This window comes from Gymnogyps californianus, chromosome 10 (genome assembly GCF_018139145.2).
Source record: "Gymnogyps californianus isolate 813 chromosome 10, ASM1813914v2, whole genome shotgun sequence".
Taxonomy (NCBI): domain Eukaryota; kingdom Metazoa; phylum Chordata; class Aves; order Accipitriformes; family Cathartidae; genus Gymnogyps; species Gymnogyps californianus.
In genome coordinates, this window is record NC_059480.1 from 4935111 (window position 1) to 4954755 (window position 19645).

Below are 19645 nucleotides of genomic sequence, written 5' to 3' on the forward strand. Positions count from 1 at the left end.
CGCAGAGCTGCAGAAGGGGAGCGGCAGCGGGGGCCTGCTCCTCGGTGCCCACCTACTCCATCTGGCCTCCAGCATGACCGGCGAGCGCGGGCAGCTGCCAAGGCTCCCCGTGATGCAGACAGCTGCCTGCCGTCCTGCAACCCACCTCCTTCCGACCTCTCCACGGCTGTCAGCCAGCCAAAACCGCCTGTCCCCAGCCACACCGCCTGTGTCCATGCCAGTGCCCACAGAGCAGCTGCCTCCTGCCCATGCAGCTCTTGTGGGCTGTTGCCACCTGCCTTGGGGCAGCGGGTGCAGGCAGAGCACCGGGTGAACAACGGCACCTGAGGCTCAGGCTCAGCTCCTGAGGGTCTGGGGGGAAAAAAAGCTGCTTTTGCACCTCAGCAAGGATCATTTCTGGATGTCAGAGAGGAGCTGTGTGTGTACCGCCAGCCTGTGACTCTCACGAGGTGGCTTTGCCTCCCGGAGGACAGTGGAGTGCCACACTGCTCCACGTGCGGGGAGCCCGCAGCGTCCAGGTGAGGCGGCACCCCTCACCCCTACTCCCCTGCCCCAGAGCCTCTCCTCTGAAGAGGAGCAGGTGACACATCCACCACCAGCTGTTGCTCCACCGAACGTGGCAGGTGCCAAGTGTTCAACTTAATCTCTTGGCAGAAAGGATAAGTATTAATTTCTGCAGGTGGAAGAGGCCAGGCTCCACTCCCTTTCCCCAAAGAACCACTCAAACCTCTCCTATTGGCAGCAGCACTCCTCTTTCACAGGCAGGCTGCAGAGGTGAACTGAGAACAGAGGGATGAGAGGGCAGGAAGAGGAATTTCAGAGAGTATTTTCTGCATGTTTCGCTTGGCCAGAGCTCAGTTCCTCATTGTTCCACCCAGCCCATGGACTTCTGCTCCACACAGGGCAGAGGAGAATGAGGGCTTGGGGCTCCCAGAGCCCCTCCCAGCCCTGATCCTGCACCATCCCTTTGGGGGACTCGCAGCATGTTAAGGAACGGAGCCCTTCAAACATCTCTTAGTCCTTGTGGATTACTTTGCTGAAGTAAACTTCCAGGGTTTTTTCAGGTATGCTGTATCCACACAGGGGAATCCCAGCCCCAGTTAGGAGGGGCTGAGATTCCCTCCGCTGTATGGATACAGCAACACAACCAGGAGAGCACTGCAGCTCTCCTGCCTGCTCACCTCTCGGGCACAGACAGCTCCAGCGGTGGCACCGGGGAGAAGAGCTCCTCAGGCTGGAGCTGTGGGACCACGCGCCCTCCATGGCAGCTCGTTCCAGATAAACACCCCCACAGTGAGAGTGAAGCAGTTTCTCCAGGCTGGCAAAGTCAAGACTGACCTCCACCTGCACAGAGACATCTTCACCCTTCAGCCTTTAAAAGAACCTGAAACGTTATGACCTACCCCCCTGCCCAACAGCTAATGGATGCCAGCTAAGACCTGATGGAGAGCCCCTCTGGCTTCCCAGCAGTAACTGACAGATCAATAAGCAATGTCCTCTATTCATCACAGGTTGCCTGAAAGCAGGAGCACGCAAACTCCTGCAGATGGAGTGAAAGCTAACATAATTTCTTCATCTTTAAATGATCTGGCACAGCATGAAGACAGTACATGACAATAATTGATTTCTCTAAGTACCATCAACTTGGCCCAGCCTGTGGCTGGTTCTCCTTTAAGGAGACATGGTTCTCCGTTAACTTTAGTGGCACCTATAGTCTTTTCTTAGCTCAGTGACCTACAAACTGCATTAAGATGTCAAGAGAACATGCACAATACATTGGAGAAGCCATATCCCAAGGATCTGAAAAAAAATTATTACTGAGAGATATGCCTCAGAGCCAGGGCACTCCTCATTCAGTTGTCAGAGGTATAAATAAATATGCAAAACAAAGCTAAGCCCAGCTTAAAAATACATTGTTCCTACGCCATTGTTCAGGTAAAATCCATGTACTCTATTCTGATCCCGGTGACATCAGTGGGTACAGTCCCTTAAAGTGTAAGCCCAGTGATGAAGTGATAAGGAAAAAATATTATCTTCTAAGACATACCCAAAATAGGGGACAAATCGATATTGAGCAATAAATCATTTTAATTAAAACTACTTTACAGCTGGGGATACAGTAGTTGATTCGAGTAGCAATGAGGTAATGCAACGGGAACAGGTGGCTGCCTCATAAAAAGCCCCATTCCACCATAAGCGCTGACATTTCAAGGAGGCTGTCATCAGGTATTATCCCGTGACTGTGGCTTGTAGCAAGAGCTGAGCTCTGTGCTTTTCCATGGCTACTTTCCAAAGCCTGATGTGCCCATGCTTTGTTGATGGAGCCACCCGACCAGATGTGAATTGCTGGAGGCAAGCGCTTTGCCAGAGCAAAAGATCTTTGCAGACTCTCTTGTGTCATGTCTCGGACGGAGCTAGAGCTTGTTCACAGGTTTGCACAGCTCACGGCACAGCCGCCCAATGCGACTGCTGAGCTGGGGCTCACCGTGCGACTATTCCGCACCAGTGTTTGCACAGCAGCCAGCAGAGAATGGGCACGTGTGGAAATAATATGACAGAAAACTGAGAACACATAATTCTCAGCCTTCAGAGTGGCACTGCTTTCCCTAATTTTTCCTCCTCCTGAGCACTGTTTAAATCAATTACAGTAAAATTAATGACTTTTGCAAGCAATGTGCTGAGAGGATGGGCTGGGGGATTAGTCGCTAGCTGGGTTCCTTGCCACCTCCCAGCCAATTTAGAAAACATTCAGTGTGAAAGGCTTCTAACAAAAAAAAAGCTCCCGTCATGTATTTTATTAGTATGCTTTCCAAGCAGAGAATCACAGAAACACAGGAGGCTCAGGAATAACAAGCAGTCACCTACTCTGTCTCCCTGCATTGAGACACATTTGAGGAGAGCTAAGTTACCATTCATATCACCTAAAACATAACTTCAGCACAGTTATAAACTTTCTGAAGCAAAGACACAGGGAGGCGAAACTACCTGTAGAAGGGGAAAACACTCAGCTCAAACAGGCGAGACATCCCTGCACAGACACTCAAGGCACTGAAGACACTTGAGTGCAGACAGTTCTTGGGACGGCCAGGGCTTTAGTCTCTGTAGGACACACAGCAGCAGGGCAGTGCTCTGGTCAAAATCAGCTATATTTTTCCAGAACATAGGAAAAAGCCTTCTTGTCCTTCCTCTGTGCCTTTAAAGAACAAATCAAACTTATGATTTGCACATTCAACCCAAGTTATCAATCTTTGCACAGATACACATACTCACAGATAACAAAAGCACGTTTTATAGAGCCATGGGACACTTCTCTCAGACCCACCACTATCTGTTCTTTCTCCCACTAAAGCAGCTACCCAGGTTATATGTTGACTTTCCAAACAACACCCACTGATTTGTAGACCTCTTTTCAGCGTAAGGTTTGATGCAAGTCACAAGGGATGCAAAAGAGGGGTGCAATTCCTCCTGGCCTGACCCCGGACCTCTCTGAATCTACAATAGTGGGAGGTTTTTTTACCCTTCTGAACTGGGACCTCATTTGACAGGTCACACAGAAGAACAGAGAGGTGCAAAGAAGAGACGTGTTTTCTGCTGTTACCGTAATGCCTACCACTTGGAAAATATTAATGTGCATCTGAAACACACTGAGTAATGTCGGGGCACAGAAAGGACCACAGAAGTGATGATATAAGTCTTATACATTACTGAGTTTTCAAAGCGCTCTGTCTCTTTTAGCTAAAAGCTGCTACATCCTCCTCACTCCAAAAAGCATTTCTTTATCCAAGCCAATTATTTCCTGAAAAGGTGGCTGGAAAGACCAAAGAACGAAGTGTGGGATGCAGAGAGGAAGGCCCTGGGGAACAGTGACCAAAGAGGCACTAGTGCTGAGACAAGCTCCGTATGTCACGTCCAGGAGTTACAGGGTCTTTTTGATCGAGCAATGATCCTCCCTCCCCCTCCCAGCTTCCTGAGCGTTGGAGAAATGCTGAGCTTTAGGAAGCCACAGGCATCTGGAAAATCGTTTTAACAGTGGCACTACCAAGCTGCTGCTGCAGCAGCACGGCATGCGGTCGGGCTGTGCTGCCGGCTCTCAGGCATGCTCTCGGGCACAGCATGCCTGGCTCCGGCCAGCTGCGAGGGGTGAGCCCGGCTCTGCTCCTCCTGCAGCCGGCAGCAGGGCTCCTCCTGCGCCCATCAGAAGGTGGCCAGCTCCTTTGGCACCCAGAACCTGCAGCCAAGCTGCAGATGCTGCTTTTGAAGTGCTGGCTTCAAACAAGGAAAAGAAAAAAAGAAAAGAAAAAAAACCTCAACCCCGAATCCTTTCTTCTTTTGAAGCCTGGCTTAAAAGCAAATGAGAACCTGCAGCCTAGCTGCAATGTGATGGGACTCCTCGGCCTTCAGGGGCCTTTAAGTACATCTGAAAGGCATTTAACACCAATAAAATAAGCTGAGCTCTTGCTGGTATTTTTCCTACCCCTCCTCTCCCCTTGCACATTCAGCCCCAGGCTGCTGTGAGCCATCTGTGCCTTGCTTCCCAGGGGAAGCAGGGTTAGGTAGAGGGGAGAGATTTGGGGATGGAGAAAGAGGCCTGGGTGAAAAATACAGGCTGCTGGAAGTGCTGTCAACCCCCCTGGCTTGTCATGGGGATGCGGGTAGGTCGGCTGATGGAGGGAGAAGGCTGAGCTAGTCCCTAACACTGTCAGTGGAGGTGTCATTCTGTGGGCTCTGTCTCCTCTAAAAATTTTGCCCAAGGGAGTATGAGGGTGGCCTGCAGGGAGCTCTCTGCAGCGTGGTGTTGGTGTTCACTGAGCTGGACCACATCCCTGTTGCGCGGCTGCTCTCCCAGTCCTTTCCTGGCTCTAGCCTCTGAGGAGCAGTGCAGACCCAAGGTGGGCACGGGGACCTGTAGCACCTGGCTGCGGTTTTGGCGTGCTGCAGGGATGGTTGGGGTGAACACAAAATACCTCCAGACACATCAGATACATGTCAAAATCTGCCTGCACTAACTCTCAGGTATATTTTTCCAGGTAGAACCACTTACTGTCTGAATGGCCATTCTAACCTTCAGAAGCACCAGTTAAGTCCAGCGACATCAGGCAACTTAAGTTTCCATACCAATGGATGCTTTAAAGCCAGCAGATAGCAGGGAGCTTTCTAGACGCAGGCACATGTGCTGGGCAGAGAGAGGCAGAAAGCACCTATAGCTGGAGACCTCCACAGGTTTGGGGGCTGAACACAGCTATGCAGGCGGCTGCAGCAGAGGCATTTGTAGCACCCTCACTTACCTTCTCATGCATATTTTAAAGGCAGGTGATAGAAGTAAGGGAAGTTTTTCCTGCCAGCTGTGAAAAACCCATTCTGGGGTAGTGTTTAAGAGAAAACAGGTCAGCTCTTTCAATTCACAGATCAGGCTGTGTGCACTGGAAAATGCAGGCGGGTGTTCAGAGCCACTCCAATTACCCCAAATCCCTCAGTTGGAATTGTACAGTTGGGATAAAGTTGTCAGTATGAAGAACAGCAGCTACAAAAAAAGGCGAAGCAGGGGAGCGGATCCTGCCGCGCCAGCGGTGAGGAGCGCTGCTGAGCTGCCTGCAAGACGATCGACAGCCCAGGAACAGGCTCAGAAAGCCAGCCTTGCCCTCTCTTTTATAACAAGACTGGCACTGGGAGGACAGGTTTGTGTTTCGCTGGGGAGCTGGCCGGCTCTGTGATCAATCTATCTGCAACGTGGCAATTTCATGTTGGGAAACATTTCATTTTTACAGTCTCCTCACAGAAAGACCCTTAAATACTGTGACCAAAAAAAGTAGGGCTGTGCTGTTCTTTGCATCTCCACGTGTGCAAGCTGGAAATCAGGGCCATGGCTGCTCGGTGCACCTGGCCGTCAGCGCCCAATTTCCCCGGTGAAAGGAGCGGGAGCCGCAGGTGCTCCCAGCCCTCCACCAGCACAGGGAGCAGACCCTGCTCTCTCCGCCACATGGTCAGCAGCTGCCTTGTGCATGTTTATGCCAGCCCTGATGTAATTAGCACCTTGACGTGTGTTAAATGAACCAAGCTTTCCAATCTTTCAGAATAAAACTCTAAAAGAAACAGCTGCGGGGCTGACAGAAATATGATTCTTTCAAAGTCTAATGAATTGTATAATCACTTCAGTCATTATTTTGCATCTTCCTTCCACAAATGCACAGCCACGAGTCCTTGGAGCACAGTGAGTCTTAAGCCTCACCAAGCCCATCATTCAAGATACATCAAGCATGTTTCCAAACCCCCGTCAGGGATCGGAAAGCGAGCGGGGCGCAAGCACAGCGTGCTGGGTGGTGGCTCTGCTGGGGTCCAGTGGCAGGGGTAGGGCACAGACGACCCCGCAGTCCAGTGACCCTCTTGCTTTCACCTTGCTGTGTTCAGCTCAGCACAGGGTGAGGGACACAGAGGATGGAGGCTGATGCCAAATCCGTGCCCTTCGCGCTCCAGCAAACCAGAGCTGCTGTTAAGCCTGAGGCCAGACAGACTGCCTGGGTCCATCCCCGCCAGTGCAGCAGCCAAATGGCCATTTTGCAGACTCAGGAAAAAAAACCATAAAAAAAAAAAAAAGAAGGCTAGGGTAATCCAGCCAAACTGGGGCAGCAAAACAGGGAGCAGAATTGGCCCCATTTCCCTCCACAGCCACTGGTGAGGGCACTTCCAGAGGGCAGTGACGATGGCTCCAGAAGGCAGACAGCCTGTGAAGGACACCAGACCCGAGGGCAGGACCCACAGCTAACCGGGAGGATCTGTGCCTTCCCATTCCTGTCTAGTGCCTAACTGCCTTCAGGTATTAAAATGAGGAAGATTCATGTGGATAGACAGGCTGCTGTCACACTCCTCTCCCTCCGGAGGAAAATACTGCAAGCCACCACCTGCCTGTTCAACACACTCCCTGCTCTGTTCGTCTGATGCAGTTATTTCCAGCTGGTACAATTTTCAATCCTTTGAAAACTAGATTCAATTGACTTTTAACCACCAGGTAAATATGGGAGAAATATATCTGCTTGCCTGCATTATTTCTATTATATTCAGAACACCTATGGGTTTTTATCCCTGAAGGGTTGTGATTTAAACATAATAACAGATAGAAATACTGGAAAGTAATAGTGAAATACATAAGGATGTGTTCAAGACTGCATGCTCCCCATCCAGCTTGATTTGAATATGTCCAAACAAATTCCAATGTTACTGCAAAACTCTCTCCCTAGCTTTACATGCAGCGGTGCTGGAAAAGAGCAGTGGTCTGCGAGGGGTGTGTGTGGGGCTGCAGGAGCTGCTGTACCAAGTTGTTTAAAGCAAGAAGGCAGCTGATGGCAGGCTGGTAACTCAGGGAGCACGGCCAGCTCGGGGAAAGGGACATTAAGCTTCTGGGGTTGCAGAGGGAGTGCAGAAGGTGCAAGAGCTTATTTCAGCCTGTAGACTAAGATTGTGTTCACAGGCAGGGATGTCTGAAGTACCACAGGCTTCTCAACTCCCGGGACTTCAGCCCTCCTCCTCCTGAATACAGCCAGACCTGCAAAGGGTGCTTGTGGCATTTTCCACCCTATGAATTGCTGCTGGGTCTGCAGCAGCACAAACATTTAGCACAGGCACCAACCAGTTCATTGTCAGAAAGCTCCATCGGTGGTTTGCAACGACAGTAGGGAAAAAAAAAGAAAAAAACCAGCAGGGTCCAGCAGTTGTTGTTTCTACCTGGCTGTGGTGAGCTGCATCCCACCTCCATCCGTGCTGGTGACGCAAGCACGCTTGGGAGCCACTGCTCCCCGCTGCTTGTGTCCCACACAGAGATCCTGCAGGACTCCGTCTCATATTACCTCCCCTCATTTTTTTAAAGGAGAGGCCAGACCTGAGGCTGAACTCCTGGATGAATGGTATCTTACCAAGCAGCGCTGTCTATAGGTACAGGTAGCTGCTGTCTGAAGGTGAGAGGCTTATTAAATCCCACACAAGCAAACAGATGATCTCCCTGAAGGAAAGTGCTACCTCCCTTGGTGGGAGCAGGTCCCAGATGAGAGCTTCTCCCAGATGGACAGGTAATTTACTGTGGCACCTTATGGCTCCTTGGGGCAAAGCTAGTCTCTGCACAACAGCATCCTGCTGTCGAGTCATCGTCATAACACAAGAACACACACTTCGGCCATGCAAAAACTTAACAGCTCCAAAGCGAGAGGTGGGATAACATCCAGTGAAAAGGACATAAATGGAGTGATATGAGGATACTGCCACTCACCAGTGCCATGGAACTACATTCTTATAACATCTATTTACAAACACTAATACTGTCTTTTCAGGATCAAGAGGCGGCCAATTTAGATAAATGCTTAATTTTATTACTAAAGTGAAATCCTTTAAATGAAATAAAATGTTATTTACGGTTGTATGTACTTGCTGCTGACGCTCTGAATAAAGATAAGCCACTGAAAGGATGGAGATGTGTCACCAAGCACATGGGACTCGAGCTGTTTTAGCACAGTGGTTTCATAAGTGTGTGAAAAAATTATATTCTTAATTTTATTCAGTCAGATCAATTTTATGCCTACTTCACCCAAAAAGCACCTGGAAGCTGAAAGACAAAAGTCAACTATGTCCTTCCAAGCTATGGAAAAAAGTGGGGTATGAGAAATGGCTACAATCTTAAAGGACATGAGGACCAGGAATGACCATACTGTCTTTGTTATATTATTGACTTGTTGAAAATGTAAAGCATGTTTAGATAAACATTATTTTCCATATGTGTCCAGCACATTCACTTAACTATTAAAAACATTTATAAAAATTCTATTTTGGGGCCTTTTTAATTGGAATTCAGTTCCCATCCAAATGCAGCTTGACCCACCATGTGTTCAAAAATTACCCATATGGTAAATAGGAAAGCTGCCATTTACCTTATACTAACATAAAAGTCTAAAAAATAAGGCTGAAGTGTATTGTGAGACACAGTATTGCTTAAATAAAAATGTACTGATAGATGACCTTCATCGGTAAAATGAAATACAGGATTTAGTGAAAAAGCTTATAATTAGTAAAGAAAATCATCATATTTTGTTTCAAACTCAAATGAGAATCAGCCTTAAGAACATCTACTGAGAAAAGGAAATGCAAACAACTATTAAAATTGATTATTTAAGTAAGCGTTTCTTGCTTATGTAGCTGGTGTTGCTTCACATCAATCCCCACTACCACGGGGAAACTTAAAATTCAGGAGCAAGAAGCAATGAAGATCCAGCAAAGGAAAGATTGTCCTAATAAGTCACTTTCTGACTGATGAGCAAACTTCATTTTAAAACACCTCCTCTCCCTGCGTTTGGAAACGAAACATTATTTCTTTACTTTTTCTGTGCTCTTACCCGAGATTCACAGGTTGTCAGGTCTCTGAGGGGAATTTGAGGACTCTGGACATTTTTTGACGTGCATGGGGCAGCTCTCTTCCCCGTCCGTCAGTGCAGCACAGGCACGGCGCTGAGATGCAAGAGGCCAGCAAGGACCCGTGCACAGCCTCACTGCCCTTTTTGGGTGCCCTGGTGCAGACAGGATCACCTCTGCTACCTGTCCCCACAGCACTTGGTGCAATAGTCCTGACCTAAGACTTAGATGCCCGAGCAGTATTGTGAGTAATAAATAACAAAACCTGCCAGGATATTCCTGTTTATCATGCTGCATCTCTCTGAGGATTTTTTTGCTTTTGTTTTATAAGTGGTTAGCTCTCAGCCCTTGCTATTTTTACTATCTTGGTTTTGCTCCCCCCCCCCCGCAGTATTTCAATTCACCTACACCACGTATTTCACAGGAGCGCATTCTCGCTCTCGTTGCTGAACACGGCAATTGCTCGCACCAAGTGTGGATCTCTGAGCAGCAGCTGGCAGGCAGTAAGTCTGCCAGTGCAAGGCCTTCACCCATTCACATGAAGCTCGGAGTTGCAGCAAACACTATTTTGGGGCAGCTGCCAATCTCACAACCAAAGAAAAGGATCCTAACCAAAACTGGGATATTTCTTCTCTCTTGCCCTGGCACGCAGCACGAGGTGTGCATCCCTGGGGGAGCCCTTTCTCTGTGTGCCCTTCACTAGGAATTTTGTGGCTGCTGCTGTTTTGGTAGCTGCTACTTCGTGCGGACGATGAAAAATGCACTTGGCGTTGTGCAACTTAAATGAAAACCTGCAATTTGTGCTGAAATAATATCTACAGAAACACACAACCTGCATGTGAACACAGAGATGCTGCCCCAACACCCCCACCCACGCGTGGCACATCGGTAACCCCGAACCTTGTACCAGGGCAGGGGGCCGACCTGCACATCCATCCCCAGTCCTGCCGCTCCGCCCGGGCTGCGAAGAGCTGCACCAGCCACGCGTGTGTCCCAGGCCCCCTCCCACAGCCGCCGTGCAGATGGCAGCGCTTCCGCCGCTGTCAGCATGGGGCCAGGTTGGTGGCAGGAACCGCGGCATTAAAAGCTTTAGATCTTGGTGTCAGAGCCTGCAGTCTGTCAGGGTGACTTTGCCTTAAAAGCTAGGATGGCAGTAAAGATGAAAAATGGTTTTGCCATTTTCTCCCTGGCTGCCCTCAAACTATTTATCCCCAGCAGGACGCAGAGCGCCTGCTCCCAGCACACCACTCCCGTTCCTAGCCCTGCGCGCCCACCAGCCTACTGGCCAAGGGCTGCCCGAAGCGATGGCTTCCTATGAGATAGGGCAGCTGGAGAAGAAAGGCCCCTTGGGCACAGTGGAGAGGCAGCAGGGATTAAAGAAATCTCACGAAATCCCCGCCTGTAGCTCAGTCAGGGCAAGCTCTTCCCCATTTTAAGACAGTCAGAAAATCTGGCAAACAGCACCAGTCTTTCTCTAGAATGCCCAGTAATGCAGACTCTGCACAAGTGCCTGAAACAGCGATAGGATACAGGTGACACACTGAACTGGAAGTGTCCGAGAAGCCGAAACCAGGAGGGTTTTAATAGAAAACAGTAGCTTTTCTGGGATTTGCAAATAAATAAAACCAAAGTAATCTAATTTTTCAGAAGCCCAAAGCTAGGTAATTTATTTCTAAGTGTCCATTTAAAAAGGCTTTCTCAGACTTCCTGACCAAAACATTCACTGCTGCTCCATACGAAATTTCAGCTCAAAGAGTTCTTTTTAAAGACTGCTGCTACCAGCTGACAGGAAAGTCGAATCCCAGTCTCTGATCTTAAGAAAAGTCTCACACACTTTCTCCTAATGTCATAAGTATAAAGCAACATGAAAAATGACTAAAACCAAAGCACCAGTTGTGGATTGAATTCAGCACTTCACATCCGTTTTGCACTAGTGTAAATCTACATCTGGTAAAGGAAAGTGGGTAAACCAGGCCTTTTATTTTAGACACAGCTGAGGGCTACCAGGGCATCCATAAAATGGACTTCCCACCTCAGCATTCTCACCCCCTCTTGCCTAAAGTACTAAAGCCATTCCTGAAGACAGGGGAAATGGGCCAGTTTTGGCCTTCATTACAAAATCAGCTCTCCGGGAGGCTTTGCTGAGGTTTCCCGACTCAGTTCATGCAGATTGTGCTACAACAGCAACACGTCGGGTTAACTGCAACCCCAGGGAGGGTTCTTGTGAGAGAGAGGAATGGCTGGGACCCTCCTGGAAGACCCTCCATCCTGGAGGAATGGGTTGGGGGGAGGCAGAGGGAAGAGGAGGATCTGTGACTGGTCATGTACCCCACATCCCGTTTGACAAGCTATGCCATAAGAAGGAGCAGAATTCAGAAAGGGGGCACCGGAATCATAATCCAATGGGTCAGAAGCCTACATGAAGGTGAGGGAAAAACATACTGCATGTCAGTGTCTCAGGTCCTTCCCTTCCACTGATACCATGACTGCAGTTGCCCTGCCAGCCTGCTTTACCCACCAAACGCGGCTACAGGAAGAATCACGCACATCGAGCTGGAAATCTCTGCCATTCAGAAGATTTACGAAAAATATTTTACTTTGGTCCTCCTGAAATTACATCATTCTCCTCTTTTATCTGTCTTAAGTGTCAGGAGAGTGTGATGTTAATGAGATGTACAAAGGCTTTTGGGTAGCTGAACAGTTTTATAGTCCCACATTGATAAATTAAAGCATTTGTCACTGTTACCACATTAATGTTTCTTCCTGAGATCAAAGTCTGGATTTGCAGCATCAAATAGTACCGTCCTCTGCTACGCATTGCCACGCATTACCTTCTGAGGAAATTAATTGCGATTCTGTATTTTTACATTCACAGTTTAATCACGCCCTGATTCGCACACCTGCTGATTGCCATCTCCACATGCAGTATGCAAGTCATTTTTTTAGTATGGATTTTCTCCTTGCTACCTGTGTGAAAAGCCTGAATATCTTGTTTCAGGACAATCACCTTCTTCTGGCTCTGAAAGGCTGCTTCTGCAGTAAAGAATACAAACAATTTCCTTCCTCCTGAAATCCTGGATTCAGTCATGTTAATTTACATTTATATAGCACCTTTCATCCCTGAAGATCCCAATGCACTTTACAAACTCACCCTCTCTGTACACAGAAGCTGTACAAATATACACGGCTACATAAACAGACACAGCAATCCCATCACCGACTGCTGAAACGCATCTCTGCGTGTATTCCCAGCACACTTGTGATAAGTCAGCTCTGCACACCCTACATCATATTGCCATCAAGGAGGAAAATAAGGCAGCGTGATTTAGAGGCATGCCATTTCCCTGTCGAGGAAGCGCAAGGAATCTAGGCAAGCAACAGAACGGCTTTACAGGCTGGGTGACTGACATCTCCTTGGCACTCTGCTGCATAGGTTAAAATGAGGTAAAGACTGATTTGCGGTGAGTTATACCTCGCTGCTTCTGCGCTATCAGTACCTGTAGAAGTCGAGGCTTGCTGCTCCCTTCCACCCTTCCATGGGTGACCCTCAAGCAGATTGTTTTATAAAAGTGAAAAATACTTGCTTGCTTTGTAATGAAAACATAAGGGGAAATACACCTCCCTCTCCCCAACAGCAGTAGTTGACTGGCTCCTGCCAATCTGAGGATGGAGGAGAAGGAAGAACCCCAACATACCTGAGACACCTTTTTGACCACGTCGCTGCCCACAAGAAAGCCCTGTGCGTAGGAGCGTGCCGCGATGAAGGCTCGGGTTGCCTTCACCTTCAGGTCCCTGGGAACTTCCCCGAAGGGTTTGTGCTGCTCCGCGTGTTTCACCATGCAATCCAGGTACTCATCTGTGATATGGTACTGGGGATTCATCAGCTTGAAGAGCCGCTCCAGCAAGCGTGTCCAGAACTCATTGAGGGCCTCTTCCAAGTTGATGTTGGAGCCTCGGTAATAGCGGCGTAGCTCGCTGTACAAGTCCTTGAAGACCTTCATGTTTTGAGTGTACAATTCTCCGTACATGCTCGGAAAAGCATCATAAAGGGCCTTTTCTGACTTGTTCAACAAATCCTGGAAATAACCTGAGGAGAGAAGGAAAAGGAGACAGTGATGCATCAGTCAAACAAGCAGGAATCCAATGGGCTGTGCTGTTTGGCAGCACAACTAAATGCCCTGAGAAAAGAGAAGGGCCCTAATAGAGCTTTTACTCCAACCGACCTTACCCGCAGACTCAGTCTTGAGCCTTAGCTGAGAAGATTGAAGGAGGAACCACCCAGTGCCAGAGAAGCACGGTCTGGGCCTCTCCACCTCTTCTGGCAGCCTCACCTAGAACCATTGAGGCTCTTCTCTGAGTGCGTAAAGAGCTGTAGTGTTACTCATCAGTTTTCTTTACATAACACATCAACTGGCATTGCTTACATATACCATAACTTGCCACAATTGTCAGCCAATGCCTTACGAGACACTCAACCCCAAATCAAGAACCAGCTGCTTCTGGCACAGAAGCTGACACTTGTTAAACATCACTACAAAATGTAAACACACAAGGATGCCTGGATGCTGCTCAGGCAATGGAGGTCTATCCTGTAATGACTGCTGTTAAGAGTCAGACTAGTGTATCAGTATTAGCCTCCACACCAGAATGAAGTAAGATAAAGATTTCATCTAGAAGATAACCTGAAGTCTTCCATTTCATCACGTGAAAGGCTGGAATTCCTCCAGCATCACCTGCTCTTACCACCACACAAAAGTGAGGGCTCTTCTGGAGAAGACTGCAACTTCTGCAATTTTAAAACAGAACTCCCCCCTGCCCCCCAAATTCCCTTTTTTCTTGGAAGGCTGCCATTCCTGGCTCAGGCACTGATAATTTGGGGAAGCCAGCAGGACTCCAGTACAACATACATGTCTGAAGCACAAAGCACAGTGGCCTAAGACAAGGTCCCTGCAGGCACGAGCTCTTCTTTGGGGCAGCACATTTACTTGAAGAGGTCGTGGCTTTACTCTGACTAGCTGTCAGACCCACCCACCCAAAAATACCATGATCCACTGCACAACTTGAAGTTCCCTCTGGAGAGATCGCTGCAACTTGTTTGAGCCGCCTTTCTTTCCTGCCTCACTGCTTATTTTCTGATGTGTTACTTCCAAAGCCCTGGTGAGATGGAGCAGGGCTGCCAGCAGTGATGGTGCCAACCCTTCACAGAGACGCCTCCATCAGTCCTAGTCATCGCAGCCAGCCTGGCTCTGAGGCGCAGCCCATAAAGCGTGTGCCAGAGTCCATAGCACTGCGACAGGAACAAGCACGTCTTATTATGTATTTAAAGACAGGGTTGTACTCAAGTGTTTTTGAACTGAGGCCAACATTATCATGTTCGAGGTTCTCATCCCATTTGCTTATTTGGATTTGCATCCTGCTTTTGTTTAGGTATAAACAACTAAATGGTTTTACACCCTAGGTTCAGTGGTTGTAGATGTGACAGAAACACGACTCTCTTGCTACATGCAGCAGGGTAAAGATGACAGATTCGACTCCTCCCTTACCAACATCTTCAGGTACTTCCATCCTCTCGACTGCCAGCTAACTTCAGGCTCTCTGAGACTGCACAGTGGGGAACTCATAGCAGGACCAGCCTGGTTCAATTTATTGATTTACATATGCAACTTTAATCATCATTTAAGTCAGTGAGAAGAAAAATTATTTGAATAATCATTTTCATTTCACTTACATTTGTACTTTTTAGGGCCTTTTTGAAGCAAACCAGATGATACTGTTCTTTAAATCCAAACTACTGTTATTTTTTTTGATGATGAATGATAAGCTCTAGTTGGAGGGAAACCGTTTTTCAATTAAAATCAAACAGCATGTATTTAGGTATATAAATTAACTTCACTGTGCTAGGCATATAAGAAAAGAAAGAAAAGCTTCTGAAAAATGCATATTGCATGTACAAAGCTTTATTAAACAAAGTATTTTTTGAGGGAACGGCACTGACTACAGTTAAAGACCTCTCAAATTTCAGAACTAGTAAACCTCATTTCCATGGGTCTTGTTTATATTCACAGACTGGAAGGGCCATACAAGCTTTCCTACATTAATAATCTCTTTGGCTTCTCAGATTTGAATGAAGCTAAAACTCAACAAGCGGATCGAGCAAGTGAAAACACCCTCTGCATCTGCACCACAGGCTGTTAATACTGAAACTGCTTGTAGTATTTTAACAAACCGATACCGAGCATTAATAGCCTGGCTTCCTCCAGCCACAATCATGCCTTAGCAGAAGTTTGGTTTAACCACTTATGCAGAAAATGAAAATATGTTATCTAAAATGTTGAATAAAAACTGTGGTTTTCAAGTGTATTTTTGGAAGAAATTTATTCTTATTCAACCTGACCTGGGTGGCAGTTTGTATCTCCAAATGTTTGTACTGAGATCCCTCCATCTCTCAAATGACTGATCTGCATGTGTTTCTCCATCTTCCCTATTAAAACCAGATTTCTTCCTACAGATACCAGTGTAAGTGGTGACAGCAGGCTGTCAGGGCACCTAAGCCACCTATAAAATTACCTTGTAATGGGGTGTTCCTAAGATGGAAAAAGTCAAAAGCTGATCCCATCAACAAGCACTTTGCTAAAGGACCTCAGTTTAATAAGAAGAGATGCCCGCAGCACGTGCTATCCTAACACAGCTTATCAAAGCCTCTCCCATGGAATCTCAAGACAAAGGGCGATTCGACCTCTGCCCTCTCCCCGGGTCCCAACTCCTACTCCCCTGCCCCAGCTGCCAGAGAGGACCTCTCTCCCAAGGTAGGACAAGCTTTCTGCAAAGCTTGGGGCCTCTCATCCCAGCCTGAGGGACTCCTTGGGGTCTGTATCTACCCCCATTCAAACAGTTCAGCCATCACTAGTCCCAAATACAGCAGCACATGGCAATTTTTTCTTGTGACAAAATTATCGCTATGAATTGCAGGGTGCTAACACAGGTGAGAGCTTTCCTTTTACCAAAAGGCCTCATCTACCCTGAATAACTGTACAATATATAATTAAAACTTGGCAAGTTTTACTGGCACATACATAGCACCCATCCTGGTAACCCTGATTCATCGGCCTCTACGCAGACTGCTCTGCTTCTGCAAAGCACTCAAGTATCCCCTCTTACAGCCATGGCTCCGTCCCCAGCATAGCAGTTGTGTGCACTCACTTCTAGGAAATTTTGGCTACTCCACCAACAGGTGAGAGGCTGCAAGAGGATGATTTACTATTTGGGAGCTTCTCATCCAGCACTTCTCTCCCGCTCTAGTGTCACACGTGAGCCTGGGCTAAGGAGATCACAGTGGGGCAAGCCCACACCAGGGCTGCCACAGCCTCGAGCTCCCAGCCCGCCTGCTCTGGCACTGCTTGCTGTGAGCTGACACGGGGCTGATCCTGCTGCAGCGTCACCATTTCTTGTTGCATGGTCACCTTCCCCTGCAGCATCTCCTGAAGGGGCTCACTCCTGGGTTTACAAGCCAAGCAGATAACTGCCAGGCAGATGATTTGTCCTGGCAGGACACTTTTTCGGGTCTGACTAATCCGAGGTGCCTTCGTTTTTCTGTTGCCACAGCCTTCCTACCTGTACAATGAGCAGAAACAGCATTCACCTACAACAGACACCAAATACAAAGTTCCTCTGATGCTGATATCTAAAAGCTGCTCTGTATCTTAATGTATTACTCCAAGCGCTGCTGGTTACCCATTCACAATTTAATTAAACTGAGCTCAAACTCTCTTTCTTGTATAATCAGTGTTCTTTTCTCTGTGACAAGCAACACTAACTGAATAAATTGCTCAGCAATCCAGGTATGACATGCAGCTTGGCACTCACCATCAGGAAGAAGAAAACACCAACAAATGCAGCCCGATTGTCAGTTCAAGGTAAAATTGCTTTCTTTGTATTGCTACAGGAGAAACGAGATGTATATCTTCCTGGCAAAAAACTGGAAACTGTTCTTGAAAAACTTCAAGCTAATTAAGAGTTGATGAACTGTTACTTCTCACCTAAGTGAAGGAACACCAATTACAGTCAACTCGTCTGTGGCTAGTTCTCAGAAAGTTCTTCTAGATTTCACACACTGAGAAAAAAATATATCTACATTATCTAGGGAAAATTAACTAGCAATTAAGTCTAAATGCGTTTGTGATGAATGGCTGACCTGGCAGGGAATTTAAATGCCCATTTTGCAGCATTAGAAGGCACTAAGAAGCGGGGTTTGTCAAGAGGGATGCACAGAAGCTTGTGCTAACTGCCCTTGTCCTCGGCACGATCTCAGCCTGCACCACTTGTACACTTAGCACAGGTATCTCTAATTAACACTGCATCTTCTCCTTAACACTCCCTGCCTACTAACATCCAACCTGTTAACGTATTGAGACATGTGTCACAGATTAAGGATATGCAGGGCCTCGGGATAAAACAACTTGCTGAACCACAGTTCAGGCATCTGTCCTTCTTGATTTCAGGTCGAAGCAACTACTTATTCTAGGGGAAGCACCCCATTATCTGTAGCCATGGTGGGTGGGGGACCCTCAGGTAACCTGGGTGGTTGGAAACCTCTAATAATACAGCTGTCCCACTATTTCTATAAGTTAAAAATAACCACCCAGTGGGTCCATTTGGATTTATTAACTTGCAGTTGGTCCACCACTGCTGGGTCTGCCCTGGCTCCCAAAGGACGATTAGAGTGATTAGCTCAGGCAGGGCATGAGCACATGGAGGCAGCTTCATCCATGTCACATCCTGGACACATCCCCAAGGCCCCTGAGCTCTGCTGACACCACATTCTCCAGGCCAGCAGCAACAGGCTCAACCTATGTCTCTGTTCACGTGCTGCAGCATGTGGCTTTGTTAGCCTTGGGAATGGCAGGGATGGAGGGAAAGGGCTCACGAGGAGCCAGCGCTGGAGCTATAAAGCCCTTCTGGCTCCAGAAGTCACTGCTGCACTCCCATCCCTGGGAGCAGGCACACAAACAGCTGAGGTGGCTCTGCAGAGGGCCAGCTTCCCTCTGAAATGATGCATTTGTTTCCACTCCAAGTCACAAGAAAGCAGTTATATATTTTCTGGACCCATGCTGAAAAAACGTGGATGTTCTCAACTTCTGCCAGCCTCAGAAATTTTACAATGGAGGCGTAATAGCCAGAGATATCTTCCTGCGAGTCACCTGCTAAATTCATGACTGGGCTTCCCCTCTTTCAAAAAGTTTTCTCAAAGAGCCATTGAACAGGTGAGTCCTTCCTCACCGCTGCCGGCTAAGGGCTTCGCAACACTGCAAAGCCCAGCAGGTGATTTTCTAACGCCAGTAATTCAGACAAATCAAACTCAATTTTCCCTGGGCCAACGAAAGGCACAGCTCCTCAGTCAAGGCTGTTCCTACATGAAACATCACTTTTCACGCTCTTGCTGCAAAAGTATTCAAAAGAAAAAAAATGAAATGAGAGCCTGTTTTATTATTATTATTGCCTCTCACTTCCAGGCTCAGAAACAAGACAACTGGCTTTGCTGAAATGAAATTTGCCTTTTCGCAGAGGCCAGGTCTGAAAAAATTCTGTCTCAAATACAAAAATGTCAGAAAGTTATGAGCAAAGAAATGAAAGGTTTTTACAACTGAGACAATTCTGCAACCTTGGCTGCTGTTTCTCTTGCTGTTGTAGTGACAAAACCTTACTTCTCAGAGAAAGAAGTTTTCAACCAGAATCTATAACCTTTGCTATTCAAGAGAGATTGTAAATCCCCACCCATTCCCCCGCTTCACAGCTTCCCAGTGTTCGCAGCTCATATTTTCACAGTTTCCACATTTTCACAACTCTGGATTCAAATTGGGAAGCTGTGAACAGCAAGGCAGGGACCGGCAGTTTCCCTCTGAAAATGGAAAGTTTTGAGTTCCCCCTTCCTCACTCCCCCCAGCACCAAGTACTTTATCCAAGCTCTTTGATACCATTTGATCACTCAACATCTGGAACACACTGGAGTTTCTTCAACTAATATAACGATGGAATGGGAATGGATGTAGGAGGGAATGAAGAGGTCACTGAAGGAAGAACATCCAAATGCTCTTTGAGCATGCAGCGGATCAGGCTTTCTTTAAAAGCCATCAAATTTTAGAGGCATACTAGAAAAAATATGAGAATTGGAGAAAGGTGACTGAATTACTTTCAATCTGAATATTATTAAAGCCTTAAGCAGAAAACTGCAGTACAAAAAGCCTTAACCACAACTGGAAAG

The 19645-nt window shown here is 47.4% G+C and overlaps 1 protein-coding gene across 3 annotated transcripts in view; it reads right to left on the reverse strand.

Annotated features, from left to right (window-relative positions):
• The window catches only part of GPC1 (glypican 1), a 315639-nt gene that overhangs the window by 14053 nt on the left and 281941 nt on the right, over nucleotides 1-19645 (reverse strand). For all 3 annotated transcript variants that reach the window (XM_050902544.1, XM_050902543.1, XM_050902547.1), the window contains one exon: nucleotides 13083-13474. In XM_050902544.1, coding sequence (XP_050758501.1) covers nucleotides 13083-13474 — 392 coding nt within the window. The remainder of the gene's footprint in view (nucleotides 1-13082; nucleotides 13475-19645) is intronic.